This window comes from Coturnix japonica, chromosome 13 (assembly GCF_054131305.1).
Source record: "Coturnix japonica strain WE chromosome 13, WE-NBRP24, whole genome shotgun sequence".
Taxonomy (NCBI): Eukaryota; Metazoa; Chordata; class Aves; order Galliformes; family Phasianidae; genus Coturnix; species Coturnix japonica.
In genome coordinates, this window is record NC_140675.1 from 15,909,698 (window position 1) to 15,928,868 (window position 19,171).

Consider the following 19,171-nt stretch of genomic DNA (forward strand, 5'->3'; position numbering starts at 1 on the left):
TCTAATGTAGTTTTAGAGACTTGTTACCACCAAACCTGTTCCAATGACCTGCTGATTCCATTACCCAGCACTGGCTCACAACTCCACACACACATGCCAACAAGCTTTACCAGATGCAATCCATCTCCCCACTCAAGTGAGCCACACAGATTCAGTCCAGACAAAGCTCAAGCCCATTATGTCTGACATTTGTCTTGTACCAGTAATATTTATCATCTCAGACAATGATTTAGCTCTCTGCCAAACAATCTTATGAGCCCCATTTTACATAACTTGTGCTACAACGTCCATTCAGTGTATGTCAGCATCATAATATCAACTGCAGACACAGGCTGGATCTTTGCCCCACTCAGCTGTGGCATCGTGACCAACACATGCTGACCACAGCCAGAGCACGCTGCTGCAGGGTTACACACGTCTGCCATGCAGGCAGTGTCTGGGATTGAAGGGTCACAGATGAATGCACAGAACCATCATTGCTTTGCACAACAGTCTGACCAGGCTCCTTTTCCTTAGGCAGCACAGCCTGAGCCAGACCAGAGTTGACTGGGAATCACCAAGATAACAGACTTGCATAAGTGCCATTACTTCTCTGCACACAGAGAACAGAATCAAAGGAAGACAAAAAAAAAAATCAAGAACTGAGACAAAATAAATGAATAAGTTGGCAAAGCTTAAAACAAAATCTTATAATAACCAATCTCTGCTCGAGGCAGAGCGAACAGAAGTGCTCACTTCATTTTACTTACCCTGAAAACGCAATTTAAAAATATCCTACTTATTCAATACAGACAATTTTAAAATGAGCTAATAAGCTCCAACTTACTTCAAGTATATATAAAATTGAAGGCAATAGAAAATGTATTGTGTTCATGCATGCAGATATGCATGTAATACACACCCACAGTCTGTATGTCAATACATACATATTTTACTGCCACCTTGTGAACAGTTTCTGCCAATTCTGCCATTGTTCACATTCAGCCCAAACGACTCAAGTGTTGATTTTTTGAGCAGGTACTCAAAGTGACAAAAGCAGATGTGGTCAAAACATGCTCAATTAAGAAAATGTTAAAAGTCTGAATAAAAACTAAGCTTAGTCTTCCATACATTTTCGTTTCACAGTTTATTACTGCAAGCATTATGGAAAATATCACTAAATTCTTTCTGATAAATATATTGCAGCTTTACATCCAAGCTGTATTACCGTCTTCAATACAGAATAAGCCGGTGCCTGTAAAACAAAGAATAACAAATGAGAAGTACTTAGCAGGATGGAGCTTTATCTGAAATAGAGCAGCACCGATTAATTAACACTGTACTTACTCTCTCTGCATCGTGCTCAAGCCCAACGTCATGGTGCTCCAGTTCATCATCCCGACATTGCTTTATTATCTTTAAAAACAGCAAGTAATTAGTAAGTCTGCTTTGCAGAAAAGTCAAGGCAGCTGAATACAGAACCACAGTCTGTCGTTCATTGTGTGCACGAGAGTAAGCCCGGGTCTCTCAGAAGCTTCCCCAGGTCTTCAACTTCCAAGAACAGGATTATTTATATCATCTCCCCAAACTAGAGTTATTTAAATGTTCTGCAGGAGTATTGAAGAAAACAAAGCTACTGTGATCTCTGAGGTCCTTTTCAGCTCAGGCCATTCTATATCACTATCTTTTTAAAAATTTTAAGAAAACCTGTAGTCACAGTAATTAACTGGTTTGTCACACACAACTGCTACCTCGACAATTCAATTAACTAAATTAAGGCGTCTGCCTTGACAGATTACCAGTAAGGGTATTTCCTTGTAACCCAACACAGCTTTTGTCCATTTCAGCATAGTCTAAAGAACACTGTTTTTTTCCTCTAAGTTTTCCAAATAGGACAAAAAGATCTAAAGAATTTCCTCTTGGTCTGACTGGAGATAACCAGGACATCTGAATAACACGGTCAGAACTCCAGCCACTGTCCCCATCCAAGAAGTTTGCTTTCATTACTGTTCCTCATACTGAGGCTGTGAATAACATTATTACTCAACTCCTTCCTCTGTATTCTGCACTCAGATACCAGCCCTTATTTTCATAGGCAATATTTCCCTTATGCACATCAGCACAATCTGGTTACATAAAAACATAAATACAATTTGGATAGAAGCAGACTTGTCAGCATGTTAAACTAGACACAACTGAACACAGTAACATACAGCAAAGAACTAGAACTGTATACACAGGCTGTAAAGTAAGCTCCTACCACAAATAAGTTGAACTTGCAATATCTGAGGTCAGCCCTTCATGAACACCCTACAGGAGCACATCCCAGTGCAACTCCTAAAGCAACTGGGAAATAATTCTCTTGCAGAGCTAACAAACACTAACTCCTTTCTTCCTCTGAGCAGTGTTCAAAACTAGACTCACATAGTAACATTTTGCTTATGCTGGATATGATCATGTCATCACTGCTTTCCCTTTTCTCCCTCCTAACCCCTACCTTTCAATTAAAATTAACCACAATTAAGTCCCACATCTCCCAGAGAAAAGGGGAGCAATGAAGCACTGAAAGCATGCTGAAGTTAATCTAATGTATGTTTTAATTTGCTACTCAATAGGCTTAGTGCTGCTGAAGGAAGGAAGAGCCATCTTTTATCCTAAAATTTCTATTCACTTTGGAATTCTAAACAACAGAATTGAGAGATGCTGGAAATCCAGATTGGTGCAATATTTTAAAAGTCAAGTCATATTATAAAGTTCAATGAATTTCTGACGTCCCTTTCAAGCCACAGTTACCTGCATCAGTTCTTTGTACTTTTCTGGATCTTCTTCCATCAGAGTTCGGATCTGGTTGTTATAGTGGTCTGAAATGCTCTCTTCCACTGCTACTGTGCAAGCCATTGCACCCTTCTTTCCAAGCAGAGAGCTTGCAGCCCCTGTGATTGCAGTACCAAACGTACACAAACAGTGAAATCTGAAACAACGTGAATAATTGAAGCACGTGAAGACTTCCAAAACCAACAACAGCAACAGTAACACAAACTCACCTAAAACAAAGCCTGCTACATTCCAGAAAGGCAATAAGACAGTAGGTCGGACTCTGTATGCAACCATTAACTCATTAAACTTTTTCAGGTGTTCTTTTTCTTGATTCCACATTTGCTGTAACAGAACCAAATGACAGCACAGACCCGAGAAGTTCAACTCTCCGCTATAACCAAGCAGCGCAACGCAGACCAGGAGGGCTCGTGTCCACGCACCTGGATGAGCGGCCCGGCTGCCGACCTGCCCAGCACGGCCATCTGCCCGGCATAGATGCGGTTGGCGCCGAACTCCCCGGCGTGGTCCACGCGGATGATGCGATCGATGACGGCTTTGTTGACGCCGTGCAGAGCCGGCCTCGTGCTGCAGGGCCTCGGGGCGGGGACAGGCCGCCTTCCACAGCGACCTGCCGGAAGGGACACAGGTGAGCCGGGCTCTGCCGCCGCCCGGCCCCGGCTGTAAGTGCCCAGGCGAAAGGCTCGGTCCGTCCGGCATTGGGCAGCGGCAGCTCCGTACCCGCAGGGCCCCTCAGCGCTCGGTACCGGCCCAACGAGCCCCGCAGCGCCGGGTTCAGAACCGCGGCGGCCGCCATCCCGCTGACCCCGACGCCTTTGCGTCGCGCTGCTTACGTCATCACCGCGAGCCGCCCGCCTCCCGCCGCCATCACGATTCCCATTGGCTGCCCGCCTCCTCCGCATTGGGCAGCGGAGCTGTCAATCTAAATCAGCGTCTCCTGGTTCCCATAGGAACGAAAGGGAGGCGGGAAGCGGGAGCCCATGAGGCGGGAGCCATGAGGTAGATCCCGCTTGGTGCCACAGGGGGAAGCTATGGAAGGCCTCACACATGGTAGCGTCGTGTTAAACGTGTTTCACAGCCAAATAAAGCCAAAAAACAAACTGCCAACACGGCTTCCATCATCCAATAAAACGTTTTTTAAAAGATCAGATACTGGATTTTAAAATTTGGTTTATTACACGTTAATCAAAAACTGAGGACGGAAAACATTATAAAACATCACGTAAAAAGGAATTATCTTACATGAAACACCAGTGTGCGACCAGGAATGTCGAGTAATGTACACAGCAATGTGCAGAAATACAGCCTTTAAATAGAGGGAGAAACTCGTAGGTTACGTGGAACCATCGATCTGAGTCACACAGCTGCATCTGTCCATTAAACAAGATCTAAAGGGCAGCAGCCGAGTTCTGAATGCTGCATTTCTGACTATAAATAACTCCAAACATTCACATTTTAGAACACGGAGCAGTATTCGAGGCACTTGTATTCAAGGCACTTGTTCAGAGCTGAAATGCAAGCAGTACAGCCTTACCATCTGCGAGAGGCTCCTGCACAGCAGTGAGATCCTCCTCATGCTTCTTGATCTAGTGTTCAACTGCACTACTTCAAATCACAGACATGAGCCTCTTTTGCTTCCGTTTTAAAAGAGATCTGAGTGGGAAAAAGTCACCCCCCCCCCCCAAACCACTCATCCCACCCCAAATATTTCAAGTATAATTTATAAAAACAGCACAGAGTTCTTAAATGGTTGCAGTTCATATTTTGCCCAAAACTCCTGAAAAATACAAACCAGGAACTTATCACTGGCCCTAACAGCTCTGAGGTGGTAGTAGCAGTAGAGCACCCTGCCACAGAATGTTTCAAACAGGTCTAATATGGTACAAATAAGCTAAACTTCCAGTCTTGGAAACTATAAGGCCCACTAGCATAATCAACACTAACAAAAACATTAAGCACCTGCTACACAGATCACAGTACTGGTCAGCTGCTGTTTTTACATCCTGCAGATCATCTACCCTTATCTAGTGGTTCCAGGAGCATCACATGTGAACTTCTGGCTTTTTGTGGTTTTCAAGAATTTTTCTGAGCTTCTGTTAGTTTTTCAATTAGGAACAACTTGTCACGACTCTCCTGGAAAGACAGAATAAAAAGTACACTTCAGATAAAAACACATACAAATTCTATATCCAACTCATTTCTTTATTAGAAGTAGATAGATGCTCTCATCACCAGCACTCTAATTAGTGGTTAACAGCACTCTCTCAATTGCCTAAACTAGAAGTTTAACAATGGCTTTGAAATCATTTACCTCACGTTAGGAAGACTGTTTGTCCTCTGTATGCCTAATTACAGATGCTGCAAGGAAAACTACTACAAAAATATAGTGGGTGAAACCTTACCATAACCAGTTGCTCCCTTAGCTGCTCAACAACTCTTTTGTGTGCACCAGCCAAGGCAATAAAATAGAACATAAGGAGGCTGCAAACAACAAACCAGCATTAAACATTAGCACCATGCAAACAAAAAGGCTACATTAGGTCTACATATATGGTCTACATATATACTTCAAATAAAAAGAAACTAAGGAAAAGGCACAGTAGGATATAGCTCTGCTGAAAAGCACCTGCTTTTTGTTACAGTCAGGCTGGGACAGAGCTCTAGAAGATGTAGAGGCAAGGCCTACTTCAGATTTTATAGGCTGTGTTTTGACAGGTTTCTCTCTATTGTACAGTTGTGGAGTGTCCACTACAAGCAGTATTCAAAACCCAACTGGATGTGGTTCCTGGGCACCTACTCTAGCCTACCCTGCTTTGAACATCAGGGCTGAGTTACATCATCTCCAACCTCAAACCCTACAAATGTTATGAAATTGTAACAAATTTTATCTATGAATCTATCTAGAATGACTATTTCAGTCCTCCCCTATTTTTATTTTTTTTTAACCTTTTAAACAAAATTTAATGAATAGAATTTGTGATCACAGGACTTACAACACCAATTTGCAGAACATTTAACAGTTCTGAGAAAGAGGAACATGGGAAATGGGCTGTGAAAGAGGAGGTGGAATAAAGCTAACAAACAGCAATAAATGGTCAAAGACAGGGCTGGAGCTTCATAGGGGCTTTGATGCTTCTGACTGCAGATGAAAAATATGGTCTAAAATTTGTTTGCTATCAGCTCAGTAAGGAAGGAAACTAACCATTTATAACTAGGTCAGGTCTCCATAATACTTACCAGGCAACCATAAAAAAAGGCACTGCAAAGGCTTCTGATGCTATGCCATAAAGGACTTTCTGCAGACCTATTGGAAAATGAAGTACTGTATCTGGAACAACAGCCCATGAAGTGTTAAAATTCCTGAATGGCCCACATGCCTTGGAAGAGGAGATACTGAAAAAAAAAAAACCAAAACAGAAGATAAATGAGAGGCTACACTAAAACATAAAGTAAGATAATCCAACACAAGCCAGCACTGTCTTGCTCATAGGAAAGACTTCACCTCATATATAAACTAAATAATAACTTTATGTTATTATAAGCAGGTATACAGTATTCTATTATATTATTTAAAAGTTATTCATCTGTTTCTAGGGAACTGACAACCTTAAAGCAAACGCCAACTTCATAGAAGTTCAATTGTCACTTACTGTGCTATGCTGATTCCCACAGGAACAAAAGCTAAGATGAGTCCAATCAACAGCACCAGCAAGAAGAAAAAGTTGGAGCTTGATGCTCTGATAGGCCTACTCGTAGGTTTACGTGTGTGTATCAAACTGATCTGGAGAGAAAAAAAAATGAGGAAGAATGTCACATCTGTGCATTAACATTTACTTTCCCACCAACTGTATTTTCCACCTTCAGATATGCTACCAGCTAACAAGCAATCATCCTTCCTTTATTGTACACAGACTGAGACAGACTCTACATTCTAGTAGAAATCAACATCTCTCCTTTTGAGTAACAGTTTGATCCAGATCATACTTGTTCAGATCCAGAAAACATCAGTCCTGTGCTATACAATCTATGAAACAGCCTTAAAAAAAATGTTTTCTTTGTTGTTGTTATTTGTTTGTATTGACACCAAACCCCTTCGTTACCTTTTTAATGTAAAAGATGATGAAGTATTTTATAGTTGCTATTGCAGGAAGTAGTGGTGAAAAGAAGGTTCCAATCCAGCAGATTGTCTGTCCATAAATGATTTCCAGGACATTGTCAGAAATTCCAAATTCCTGCAATCCCCACCACTGAACTAGCTTCCAAGAGCAGTAAGTAACTAGTAACCTAAAATCAGAGAACATTGTTAAGTTCTAGAGTGAAGCTACAGAGCTTAGCTGAACCCTAACACCTTTGAAATACACAGAGCACAGAAATTCAGCATTAAAGCATTCAGTGACAAGACAGAAATATGTCTGAAGTAGATTGAAATCTCAAAAAAAAAAAAGCATCCGGGTAAGTACTCAACCAGAAATATTTTACTTTCAGACTGTCAATTAGTTAGAAATACAGTGAATTCATAAAAATAATCATGAATCACTTTGCAAAGGCATGCTCAAAAGGCCGAGCCACTTACTTCCTAGGGAAGTCCACAAACAGGGTCATAGCAATAATTATTATGAAATCAAATATCAACAGTTTATACATTTCTTGCCCAACTGCAGACTCCCAGCACTAGAAAAAAACATCAGGAAAAAATAAATCAGGATCAAATGTCTAATGACACTTGTAAATAGAAAAATGCTATCAATCACTAAAGCAACAATCTTCTCAGTGCACATCAATAAAGCTACAACTGTAATAATTACCTTTTCTGAAGCGTTTAAGTGTTTCAGAGCATCCAAACCAAACATTCTATTTGTTTTTAATGACAATTTGTTATATTGAAGAAAAAGACAACACCACCACCTCAAATGAACTTCACAGTAGGCAGAAAATCTCTGCTAAATTATGATCTGTTACTATAATAAAATAATCAGCATTAAATATATGGATGACAAGTGATATATAGACAGATATATTTGCACACAGCACTACTACAACACAAGCAGGAACCACAAGTCCAATTCTGAATACTTTTAAACAAGCAAACCTCGTGGAAAAAGAATCTCTTACTACAAGTTCAGGTGATTAAAGACCAAGATAAGTCTGCTTACAGGATAGAGTTCATAATCGTATCCACAGGCTTTACACCGGTCAGTGGCACAGTGGATCTGACTCCATAGAGAGAACAAGAGAACACCAATATTGGCCAACCGCACAAAGACACACCTACAAGGAAAGCAAAAAGCAATCTTAAACTTCCCAAAACACAGCTATTCTGGCAAGTGACTCAACTGCCAGAGGAGCCCAATGAAGAAACACAGAGACTGAAAATGCAACATTTTTAATGGAATGAGCAGGCAGATATCACACAATTTTCTATCTTTAGTAGTAGGTTAAATTGCCTTTCACCTTCTCAGCTCCAGGCTACATTTCTTCATTTCTTTTCATTGTATTGTTCCTAAATCAGTTATTTACATTGAGCCCCCAGGCTCGTTTGGTAGGGACTCAACCCACTGTGAACTATTCTCTCAAGTACAGCTGGAGAGGCCACACGAAAACTTTGTGTGCAGCACTGCCCTCAAGTGGCTTCAGGCCTTCAGAGGCAATTAATTAGCTGAACTAGCAATGCAAAGCACTGGCGCTTGACAATGTTAAGACGCTTCGATCTTGAACTTACCACCTTAACCTGCCAAACACCAGTCCACACACTCAACTTAAGGCATCTTTTACTCCAAAACTTTCAACTTCTGCCTTGAGCAATGCCCTGCTTCGCTCACTGCTGTACAGCACTGTAACATGTGTGAAACCAGTTGCAGCGCACACATAATTGCACATCCAGGGAACTGCTGCAACAAAGTGGTGTGAATTCACAGCTCTACAGTCAGCACTTTCCTACTAATTTACCTACTGACTTCCAGACTGTTGAGGATGTCCAGATCACACAGCTAAATGGAACAGAAACTGGAACATTAAATGACTGCACTGTACTGTCATCAAAACAGGAGATTGTTTCCAGATTTGAAATGAGAGCTTACAATGAAACATCAGCCAAATAATGCCTGCTTGGCGTCCAGTGCCCAGGCCCTGTTACAGGGAGTCCAACCTCTGACTCTTGATATTTGAATGTTTACAATACCTCAAACCTACCAAGAACAAGTTGTTCAAACATCCAAGGCCCCATAGCAAAAATATCTTTACCTCATCAATGTCAGCCTGATTTCAAACGCTGGTGAATAATCTTCAAATCTGATCAGAACTGAAAAGATCTGAGGAGCAATGAAGTTGGCTGATGTGATCACGATGGATGGCAAATATTGAACTAAGAGATTAGCCTGGAAGCCCACACCGTTCACATTCTGTAGAAGAAAAGAGAAAGATGACACTACACACAGACAGACATGTCTGGCACTGTGCTCTCTTCAGTGTTGTGCTATCATCTCTCTCTGTCCTCAAACACTACTGTTGACTCAAAGTCCTCAGTCCTCACTTCTCTCTGCAATCCTGACATTTTAGAGAAGTCCATCAAGAATACAACTTTCCTCTTACACAGCCAGTGTCCATCACATCATCAACGAACAGAGGAAAGAGACTGAAGTCTCCATTTGTAGCAGGCTAATTAAACCCTTGTGTCCTATAGAGAACTCGATTACTATTGAGAAACTGCTGGCTGTTCTTGCTGCTCTGCTTCTGAATCACTCTTCCCATCTGTTTGTCCTGCCAGAGGGGAACACCCCATCAAACTTGATTCTTTCCAATACGGATGCAAGAACCTTTTCTTCTGCAAAGGGCTCCCTGATCAGTCTTCCTGTTTCCCCACACAGCTGTAACTCAAACCACAATACAGATTGCAGTCTTTACCTTCCTTTGCGGTTTATTTTTACAGCTGAACAGTGAACCAGATCATAAAGCTGATCATAATTAAAGTTTGTTTTATCCAGATCATTCCCTGAGCTATATCAGTGCCAAGACACACAAGTGTTTGTACGAGCAGATCGGAGGAGTGAGAACAGCTACACTGGAAAGAAAGAGAAGACTGCTTTTCTTCTCAGCTGTATTAGCTACAAGGCACAGACTGGCATCTGGAGCCTCTGTATTTAAGGGGAGCCACCACTATTTTTTCTTGTACATCCATTTTTATCCTTCTCACTGCCTGCTATTAAAAAATATAGGTCATTAGAAAACAAGTGTTTCAAAACCTCTACGTGAAAGGTTCTATATTAGGATACTTGACTCTTTCACAGTAATTCTTGCTCACATCACCAGCCCCAATTTAATCTGTCATAACATTATGGCTGATACTTACACTGGAGTTTTCTTGAGAAAAAACAGTTGCTCTATAAATAGAATAAAAGCAGCCTGATAAAACTGCAATGACAATTAGATTTATAAATATTCTCAGAGAGTAGATCCGTAGCTTTTCTTTCATAGTCCTGTCAGCTATTTTTTGCTTCAGTCTTTCTTCCTCCAAGTCTGTCTACAAACAAAAGAAAAATAATGTATCATTTTCTGATGCAGAATGCAAGTCTTGACGCTCCATCTTTTGCCTCTGGGATATTCTTGCTTCAGTGATGCTGAATCTATGGCTTTTTCCAGGAGGGTCACTACAAAGGCTGTTTAAACAGGCTGAAAGTGCCCTTTCATTGATAGAAACAGGCCCACACAGGAATGGAAGCCCTAGTCGGCATGCTCCTAGTCTGGAGCTCTGTACCCAAAGAAAAGCATCCTGTGATCCTCTTCTACTGTATCAGTTACATACGTCCTTAAGAAAGACATCTATTGTGAGAGACTCAGGTTGGTACTACACTTTGGAAAGTGTGTATCAGACCACTCATCTCTATACTTCTGCAGGTAAGCAACCAGCCCTCAGCACACCGACTTGGACTTTTCTGCTCTTTATGAAGAAAAATCAGAGGCTGACAGGAAAACAAGCAGAGCCCAGAGAAGCTGGTCACGTCAACTTAGCAGGTTTCAGCTTAGCTGATGTGAAAACAGTGCATTACTTGTGAAAGCAATATAAACTGAGCAAAAAGCACAGGTTACCCAGGTGTTTTCTGATGCCATCCCTCATTCAAGAGTAACATTAATGGGAAACCTTTTTCAAGGTGTGAATTACTGAGGCAAAAGATTTAAGATTTAAAAATATATATATAAAAAAAAGGAAAAAAGGAATCCCTTCGGATGACAACCAAACTTTACCGAAACAGAAAGCAACTCACTGTAACTCATGAAATCATCAATTACTGCTTTGTGATTTGAGGTAGAAATATCTTTTCAGAGGCCACTGTTTCATAACATGAATCTCTTCTTCCAGTTTAGATAGAAAAAAATAGTTCTAGTTTCAGCAGAAAAGCATTTTAGGTTCTCCCTTTATAGACCCTTATGATTTGGGAAGTCCATTAGCTCTCTCTGTGTTTCTTAAGTGCAACAGCTGCCTACCACACTTACAACCCAGTATACTCAAACTGACTCCCAGCGGTACAAGGTTTTACCCACAGCTAGACGAGCTTTTCCTGTTAGATTGTGTAGAAACTAATACAGGAAACAGGGCTGGAGTGGAGGAAGAGACAGATAACACAAGCAGCAAATGGGTTTGGCTTCAGTCCCCAGTGGATGGGGGAAGGGCCTTCAACCTCGCTACCAATTCTTATCTAGAACTGTGGTACAATGTGACAACTAGAAATGAGATTATGTGGATTACCCTGTCCCCAGTGTAAACTATTTCTTACCCCTATTCCACCATCTTTATAATCATACCCTTCTACATATATTTATAGCAAATAGGAATTGTAGAAAAATTAAGAAGTTACTCACTTGGAGCTCGTATAGCAAGCTGCGATGCTTCAGCCGTGCTGCATTTAGATCTGTAATGCAGAAGTCCCAGCCTGCAAAGACTTTGTTGCAATAACTCTGAAACTGATTTACATCATGCACTAAGTTCTGCCTGAATCCTTCCACAGATCTAAAGAAAAAAGACAACATTAAAATATGTCTTTAATGAATGATGTAACCACGAGGAAAAACAATCACACACACAACACTTTAAGCAACCTGGCTCATTATTCTACAGTGCTTTAGTCTTAAATATCAAGAAATCTATGAGAAAATTTCATTGAGTGGTACTGCAAGAACCAAAGTCAACTGAAGCTAACAGAGCTTCAATATATTATTGTTTTCACTGCTTCAGCTCCCCCAGAACCAAACAAAGGGTACTGAAACATCGTAACTTTTAGCAAAAGCTCCTCAATTTCTATGTGAAATTGTTCTGTAATTCAGTGTCCCCTACAAACAAGAATGCAAAGTGAGCAACAGGAGCAGTAAATGAAGGATACCAACATCTTTACCTTTTGATTATCCAGAGGAGACTTAGTGCAAGGTAGGCAAATGTAGTTAGCAAGTATGCTAGAGGTAAGTTATATCTCAGGACACTGATCCACGCAGCATCTATTGCGTAATAGCCATAAAACAAAGCTGTCATTTCCAGGAACCCCTGTGAAAAGGTCAAGTTTAAAATGAACACACAACAATAACAACTGCTCTGTTCAATCCAACCTGGCTCAAACAAAGCATACTGTAAACATAAAATTACTGCTGGGGTCACAAGCAGGCTACAAAAGTCTGTAGATTCCCTTCTAACAAACTTTACCTGGACACCACATGCATAGAATCCCACACCTCTCCAATCAAGGAGCACTGTGACAAGAACCTACACAGCAAGCACAGCAGGGAGCAAGCTCTAGCTCATGGAGTATTTAGCAGCTGGAGAGGAGAAACACAGGCTATAGCATGGGCTCTCAAAAATTGAAAGCTACTATCTCACCAATTAAGGATAAAGGCTAATTTTACCAAGTGGTGCCTATGCCTCTCGTTTTTCAGAATTACCAAAGCATCATTTCCTAAGTAAAACATCCTCATGTTTTACATGCTATGTGAAACTTAGAAATATAAGAAAAAAATAAAACAACAAATTACTTACAGTGCCAGTGAGCAAATCTTTGAGGTAAGTATAGAAGTAAACAAGTCCCTTATTACCACTAGGTGTATAAACTGTGCAATAAGGCTCTGTCAGAAGAAAGGCAGGAAAGTCACTAACACAGTAATCCTCATTAGATTGCAGGTTCAAATTAATTAAAATATGGCAAGTTCTTAATTCAAGAAAGAAAAATAAAAAACAAACAACACACAATTTCTCTGTCCTGGTGGGCAGGGGAAAAGCTAAAGGAACTGAGGAATCTTAAGAACAGCAGTACACAGAGATATTATTACCTGTGTTTTTTGGAGAAATTTTAGCAGAGCTACTGTTGAAAATTCCATAATTGGAGATGACAGTGGGAAGTGTAACAAAACTGAACATCAGGATGAAGATTAAAAAATTCAGCAGGACCAGGAAGCGCAGGAAGGAGAAGTAGGACTGGATGCCAGTACCAAATTTCCCTGGGGATAAAACAAGCATGTGTAATACTAATTGAAATGACAAAAATAATTGAAATACTAATAGTGTAGAAACATTACTAAAAGCCAGTTTTCAGTACTGTCAGCTTTTAGAAATACAACTGAAAAGGCAGTGTGACTTTCTAATCAATTCCTCCACTGTATTTCCATCAACTCGTTACAGATTTTATCATGTTCCCGCTTTGTTACCACTCCTAATTAAGGAAAGCAGGCAACTGTTTAACCCATACAGTTAAATGGGAGACTGGGCTCACACACCGAAGACCACTAATAACAGATGCACCTTGAAAGAGAAGAAACCAACAGAAGGTGAATACCTTCGATGCTGTGAATATCATGCCGCCAAAGCTTCATATAAGACGACAACTCTTTGATATCCTTGAGAGCTTTTTTCCATGATTTACGAGTTCTTTTCCACTGATTCCACCCAGAAGAATATTTTATATCAGCCTGCGGGGAATCCCTAAGAAATGAGAAATTACTGAGCACAAGAAATACTTTTCAACACAAGTGACAGCACCAAGCACAATGGTGCCTTCAGAGAGATATCAGCACTAGAAGTTGCAGTAACATATGCTCGCTACCCCTATTATTAATTTTTAATCATTCCATTTTCCTACAATTCACTGTGAAGAGGCAGCTCAGCGAGTTTGAAAAATGCTGGCATCCAAGAATAAGTTGTTCTCAGAATACGTTGCTGTACAGTGACAATAATGAAAAATGGTAGTAAATGGTAGTTGCAAATTCCAAGAATGACCCACAAATAGTCTATAATTTCTTTGGTGATTTTTTTGTAACATATGTATATACTTTAACTGCACAAACTGGTGCGTATTCAGCAACAGCATCAAGGAAAATTCTGAGTGGCTCATATTTGCATTTTTTCCTTTTGGATGGTTTTTCCTTTCTTCCAGAAACACAGCCTGAAAACTGACCTGCACAGAACAAGTGCTGAAGAATGGCACTGTTAGGAATGCAGGTGGCCAATGGAGCAGACAACAAAGGTTCCAGTTTTAAAACATTTGGTACATGTGTAAGTGACACACTAAGCCACCTGCATACGGCACCAGGAGCACAGCTATATCAGTGCGCTGATCCCATCCACATCCTTCTCAGCTTAAGGCGAAATCAATATTTGAGCAGGGATCCACATTAAACCCGGTTTGCAGCAATCAAACAGGGAACAGAAGACCCCATTCATGAGCACAAACATAAATCCTCACAAAAGATTCCATTCTACAACTACAGGCTGCAGCATGTAATGTTTTAAACAAACACTCTGGAGAACTGTCTGGCCTGTGTTTGCTCTGCATTTTAAACCAAGGCGTGGGCTGTATATTTGTTCCAGGCATTGAGTGTTCAGCTTTCACAGCATTTATTATATCAAACATGCTGTGTTGGCAGCTGCTGCACAATACAGGCACAATTACTGATCCCTGGAAGTGCCAAGAAACCTTATCAGAATCCCATAGCTCTAGATGCTCATAAACAATCTCAGGATATCCCAGCTTCATTCCTGACGAGCACCACGGCCACAGAACTGCAGTTTCATTTCTTGAGGGGTAGAGCTTCACCCAACATCATATAAAATTCAGTGCACTGAGTCACAGACCTTCTGCAGCCCTTTGTGCACCTACAGAGGGTCAGACCCTAGCAGTTCTTAGCAAGTCCAGCCACTTTACCAGCTTTCCTCTTGCAAGCAATTTGTTCCTGTTCTCTGTGGAGCACCAAACACTGTCGATGTACAGCTCCTGGGAGGGCTGTCCTTCCACCTCCCCCCCAGCTCGTAACCACAGCTGTGAAGCACCTGATCTAAAGGTCCAAATGTGGCTGGATGGGGACGTCATAAGAACAACTTGTACCCTCCCTGCTCTCAAGAGCTTTCAACCCGGCAGTAAGATATGAGACAGCTGAGGTTACAAGTCAGAATACAGCCCACTAACAGCCATACTGAAGGACAGGAACTGCTCACTGCAGAGAACAGCTTACAGGATGTGAAAGGAGAAAATTATCTTGAAAAGCTGCCTCACGCTTATCAATTCCACAACAGAGAGAACATGCTGCGTCTGGGCACAAATGCAACAGAGAAGTGCAACAGCAGCGCTCAGAGAGCTGACAAGGAGGCTGGGCTGCCCACAGTAACGGGTCAGCTGCTGAGACCCTCAGAAGCACAAACTGCTGAGACAAGAGGAAGCCGGTATTAAACTCGTCCATCTGCAGCACATCAGCTGCTCGTTTGGAGCGTGTTCTTCCCGTTCACAGCTCTCCCTCACCCAGCCATGCAGCCACTCTGCTGCAGGTGGGGCCTGACGGGCTCCTGACAGAAGAGGCTGAGCAACTTCTCAAAACAGTGCCCCGCAGGGACAAGTAAGCCCCGTTCTGTGCCTGCCTTTCATCTCACGCATGTGCTGCATACCTTTAGCAGCAGGTCATGTTTAAAAGCGTTCAAAAATGCAAGCGTAAAGAACCTTATTCTCCTCTTGTCGGCGATGCTCACGGGCAGCTCCCGGAGCGGCAGGGCCCCGCTCTCCCCTCCCTCGGGGTTCGACCCCCCGAGCTCCGCAGCGGCGATTCCCCGGAGGTTCCCCCGCCGCTCCTCGACGTCTCCTGGGGCGGCCCGGCGCCTGAGCACGGAGCGGTAGCTGGGCAGCTCCTGCAGGAAGCCCACAGGTGCCGCGGGCGGCTCCTCGGGGGGAAAGAGCTCTGCGAGACGGAGGAAGCGCTTAAAACATGGCACCCGGCCGGGAGCGCGCACCCCGCGACCGCCGGCACCCCGCAAAGTCAGCTCCCCCCACAGCCCCATTTCACCACCACCACCGCGCTGCCGCGGCCCCGCACTGCTCCCCTCTCCCGCGGTACCTGCCGCCCTTACCGCCCCGGCTGCGGCTGTCCGCCACCCAGCCCGGCAGCTCCACGCCGGCCCCGAACTCGCTCATGTCTGCTCGGGGACGCCCCGACGCCGCGCTGCCGTTTCCGGGCGCCGCGGCTCTCGGGGAGCTGTGGGGCGGCGGCTGCCGGTGGGTCGGGGCCGCCGGCGGGGCGGGGGCGAAGCTCCGTGTTCGGGCCGCCTCCTGAGGTGCCTCGACTGCAGGGGGCGCCCGCAGCCCCTCCCTCGGGCGGCGGAGCTGGGTCGGTTCGTGTCCCCACGGAGCGGCCGGTCCCGGGTCGGTGCGGGGCGGGAGTGGCTGAGGGCTGCGAGCCGCCCTCACACAGCGCTGTGTTCAGTACCGAGCTCCCTCATGGGGCGGCTCTGTGGGCTGAAAATCAGGGATTCGGGCTCTGGGGAGTTTATCTTCTTATTCCTCTTCCCCAGGGCAGCACAGAGACACGAATCAAAACCTTGTCGTTGGAGTGATTCCCACACATCCCAGCAGCGAGGGCGTGAGGCTGCGGTACGTTGGCTTAGAAATAACGTCCTGTTTTGTCATCCTCTGCTTATGTCTGGTGTGAGGAGCAACGAAAACTCACAGAGTGATGTGTGATGTGTGGTTGGGAGCTGCCAGGTCCTCAGCCTGAACTTGTTGTGAGCGACTCTTACCTTTAGTGTGATAACACACAACGTGAGGAAAAACGAAAGAACTGTGGGAAAAAATAAGTAATACAACATTATTGTATTACTTATAAGTATTGCAATGTATTATAATAAGTAATGCAGCAGCAGTAAAAATGAATCACTGGGTTTCAGGATGCTGAGCCAGGCAATGGTAAGGACGCTTGTCTCACTTGTGTGCTATCAGCTCAGGTATGTGATTTCCATTGCTTTATTAGCAAGAAAAATCCATGTGGTCACAACAGTTTGCATAATAAAACCATAAAACGTTAGCCATAAAAATGCAAGTTGGCGTTTGCATGTACTGCAAGTAACGTGGGTGTGCAGGGTTATCGGTGTGTTTGTGGATGAGATGCAGGGAGGAAGGAATGTTGAGAATACTGAGACATGGAGGTAACTTCCTTATTGCACGGAATTACCTTCCAGAAAGCTATTTGGTTGATATTCTTGGTTTCATGCTGGTATATTGGTCTAGAAATATAAAATAGTGTGTTTTTGATGTATTTTTCCTATGAGAAAAAGCTATAGCACGTGCTGATGTTTCCGTAGGTCACTGTGAAGGCCTGCTCATAGGGCAGGAGGTCGTGTCGGCTGTTTCTTCTCTTGGTGTTTCTCCCAGGTGGCACATTTTGCATAGCAAATCCTCATGCTGTGTGGCTGCTGGAGGCTGGGCTGCACTTTGGCTGCAGGATCTGCAGGATCTGCTGTCTGTAACAGAGCCAGGTACTGCAGGGAAATGCGTTTACAGGGGTCATTGTGGTTCCTTGGTTGAGCATTGCATTTAGTGCTCGTTGAATAACTTCCAAATGACCATTCCTGAAAAACTGGGCGTTAGAAATTGAAACCCCTGGAAGTCACGTTGTGTTGCTCAGCATTCGTGCAACATCTGCACCAGCTGTGTATGTGTATTGCACCACCAGAGCCTAAGTGCACGCTGTTACTGGTGCATGGAAGCCAACCAAGCATGGATACTTGGCTGTGGCTGCAGAGCAGGGCCAGCTCTGCCTTAAATAGCAATTGTTACAGTCTGAGGCGTTCACACTGTGCTATCTGGGCTGTCAGTATTGCTGCTTATCTTTGCTCCTTTTCTTGTATTCGGTAAGAATAAAAAGAAGAAAGGTAATAATAACTTGCTAATAAGATTGCTGTTCTGAAATGCTGTGTGATAGAAGGAACTCTTTAAGAACAGATGTAGATAACGATTGCAAGGATTGCAATGAGGTTGACTTCCCCAGGAATTCCATGTAAGCATTCCCTCTGCTCTCTTGACATAGTGAAAGCTGGTCAGAAACTTGGCAACGTTTCCGTTCATTTTATGATTTACAGAAACCTTGGGTGGGAAAGCAGGAAGAGAAGTGCTGAAGAGATGGGAACAGGTGATACAGTGAGTGTCAGTCACACGCGGGGCCGCAGCCACTTCCTCACACATTGTGCCGTGCCGTGTTCTGCCGTGATTGTGGGGGTCTGATGCTCTCATTAGTAACAGCATGTGCTTCCAGGGCGCTTTGTGTGTATGTGTGTGGTTCTTAATGCTCAGAACAACCTGAGCTTCTAAACAGAGAAGTTCTGAGTGTTCCGTTCTGGGGACTTCTTGTATTCAGCCCCCCCCGTTTTGCTGGGTGGGCTGTGCCACGTACAAGCGGCAGCTGGATCAGTACAGAGATCTACAGACAGGTCCTCTGCAGTCACGCCAGGAATGTTGCTTTGGGCAAAACATGGCCTTAAAGCAGAACTAGAAGATCTCACATAACTGTATGGAGTGCATACAGCTGCCTGGGCGCTGTGTCCCTGTGCTGGTGCTCAGCTGTAGCTCCAACCAGTTCGTAGTTTTGTTCAAGTCAGCTTGGAAGGAAGATGTGGAGGGGAGGTGGTGAATGTGAAGTACTGCCTGGCTTAGTGAGTCTGTGTTTATATATACGTACTTAATTATCCCTGAGTGAGCTTTCCTGTAAGGAATAAAACTGTAAGGTCAAGGTTTTTCTTTATCTCTGCTCTATAAATGATTAATCCAGGGATAAGGGTAGATGCATCGTGTGCCTAAATGTGGTTTCTTGGTACTATTTTATTGTGTTGTTATTGCTATCCAGGCAAACAGCAAAGCAGGCGTTTATTCACAGCGGGAAAGAAAGTGAGACAGCGGTCAGGCAGGTACAGAGCCGTGAGCGCAGGATATCGGCCGGGGGGGCAGCGGGCCGGGGCTCCGGGAGGAACCGCCTGCGGGGCGGGGTGCCGGGCCGGGCCTCAATGCCGTGCGAGCCGGCAGCGGGCGGCCGTTCCCGGCTGCAGGTAGGGGCGGTGGGGGCGGCTCAGGGCGCG

General features: G+C 43.6%; 3 protein-coding genes across 9 annotated transcripts in view; 1 reads left to right on the forward strand and 2 right to left on the reverse strand.

The window, feature by feature from the left end:
* Positions 1–1,107: 1,107 nt before the first annotated feature.
* On the reverse strand, positions 1,108–3,625 carry COQ7 (coenzyme Q7, hydroxylase). 4 transcript variants are annotated; one of them, XR_014933875.1, is made up of 6 exons: positions 3,535–3,625; positions 3,237–3,424; positions 3,024–3,138; positions 2,773–2,950; positions 1,327–1,395; positions 1,108–1,234 (listed from the first exon to the last, which is right to left on the reverse strand). XR_014933875.1 is itself a non-coding variant. In XM_015877096.2 (6 exons), exons 1-6 carry the CDS (start codon positions 3,608–3,610, stop codon positions 1,157–1,159), a joined length of 666 nt encoding a protein of 221 aa, XP_015732582.2. In that variant the 5' UTR covers positions 3,611–3,625; the 3' UTR covers positions 1,108–1,156. The 4 variants fall into 4 exon arrangements, 2 of the variants coding, with proteins under 2 accessions (XP_015732582.2, XP_085370294.1); XM_015877096.2 differs by having other exon boundaries at positions 2,773–2,912; XR_014933876.1 differs by lacking the exon at positions 3,024–3,138.
* A 342-nt stretch (positions 3,626–3,967) lies between these two features.
* Positions 3,968–16,311, reverse strand: TMC7 (transmembrane channel like 7). Its single transcript, XM_015877088.3, has 16 exons — positions 16,178–16,311; positions 15,774–16,008; positions 13,623–13,768; positions 13,120–13,287; positions 12,830–12,915; positions 12,198–12,343; positions 11,668–11,815; positions 10,160–10,330; positions 9,055–9,212; positions 7,968–8,082; positions 7,388–7,485; positions 6,915–7,098; positions 6,465–6,595; positions 6,052–6,207; positions 5,217–5,295; positions 3,968–4,947 (listed from the first exon to the last, which is right to left on the reverse strand). The coding sequence occupies exons 1-16, from the start codon at positions 16,239–16,241 to the stop codon at positions 4,888–4,890; spliced, it is 2,145 nt and encodes a 714-aa protein (XP_015732574.2). The 5' UTR covers positions 16,242–16,311; the 3' UTR covers positions 3,968–4,887.
* A 249-nt stretch (positions 16,312–16,560) lies between these two features.
* Positions 16,561–19,171, forward strand: part of TMC5 (transmembrane channel like 5) — a 32,293-nt gene continuing 29,682 nt past the window's right edge. For 2 of the 4 annotated variants that reach the window (XM_015877082.3, XM_085514161.1), the window contains exon 1: positions 16,561–16,697. The gene's annotated coding sequence lies outside the window, so the exon portion shown is untranslated. Of the gene's footprint in view, positions 16,698–18,985; positions 19,004–19,075; positions 19,142–19,171 lie in introns of those variants that run through there. The other 2 variants (XM_015877083.2, XM_015877086.3) reach the window with 2 other exon arrangements.

Excerpts from the sequence above, each read along its gene's own strand:
- TMC7 (XM_015877088.3), bottom strand. The coding sequence starts at position 16,241 with ATGAGCGAGTTCGGGGCCGGCGTGGAGCTGCCGGGCTGGGTGGCGGAC. Across the intron at positions 11,816-12,197 it reads CTCCTCTGGATAATCAAAAG|ATCTGTGGAAGGATTCAGGC; the intron begins GTAAAGATGTTG and ends TTTTTTCTTTAG. Across the intron at positions 8,083-9,054 it reads ATCAGGCTGACATTGATGAG|GTGTGTCTTTGTGCGGTTGG; the intron begins GTAAAGATATTT and ends CTTTCCTTGTAG.
- COQ7 (XM_015877096.2), bottom strand. The coding sequence starts at position 3,610 with ATGGCGGCCGCCGCGGTTCTGAACCCGGCGCTGCGGGGCTCGTTGGGC. Across the intron at positions 3,139-3,236 it reads CAGCCGGGCCGCTCATCCAG|CAAATGTGGAATCAAGAAAA; the intron begins GTGCGTGGACAC and ends GTTCTGTTACAG. Across the intron at positions 1,235-1,326 it reads TTGAGCACGATGCAGAGAGA|GCACCGGCTTATTCTGTATT; the intron begins GTAAGTACAGTG and ends TTTGTTTTACAG.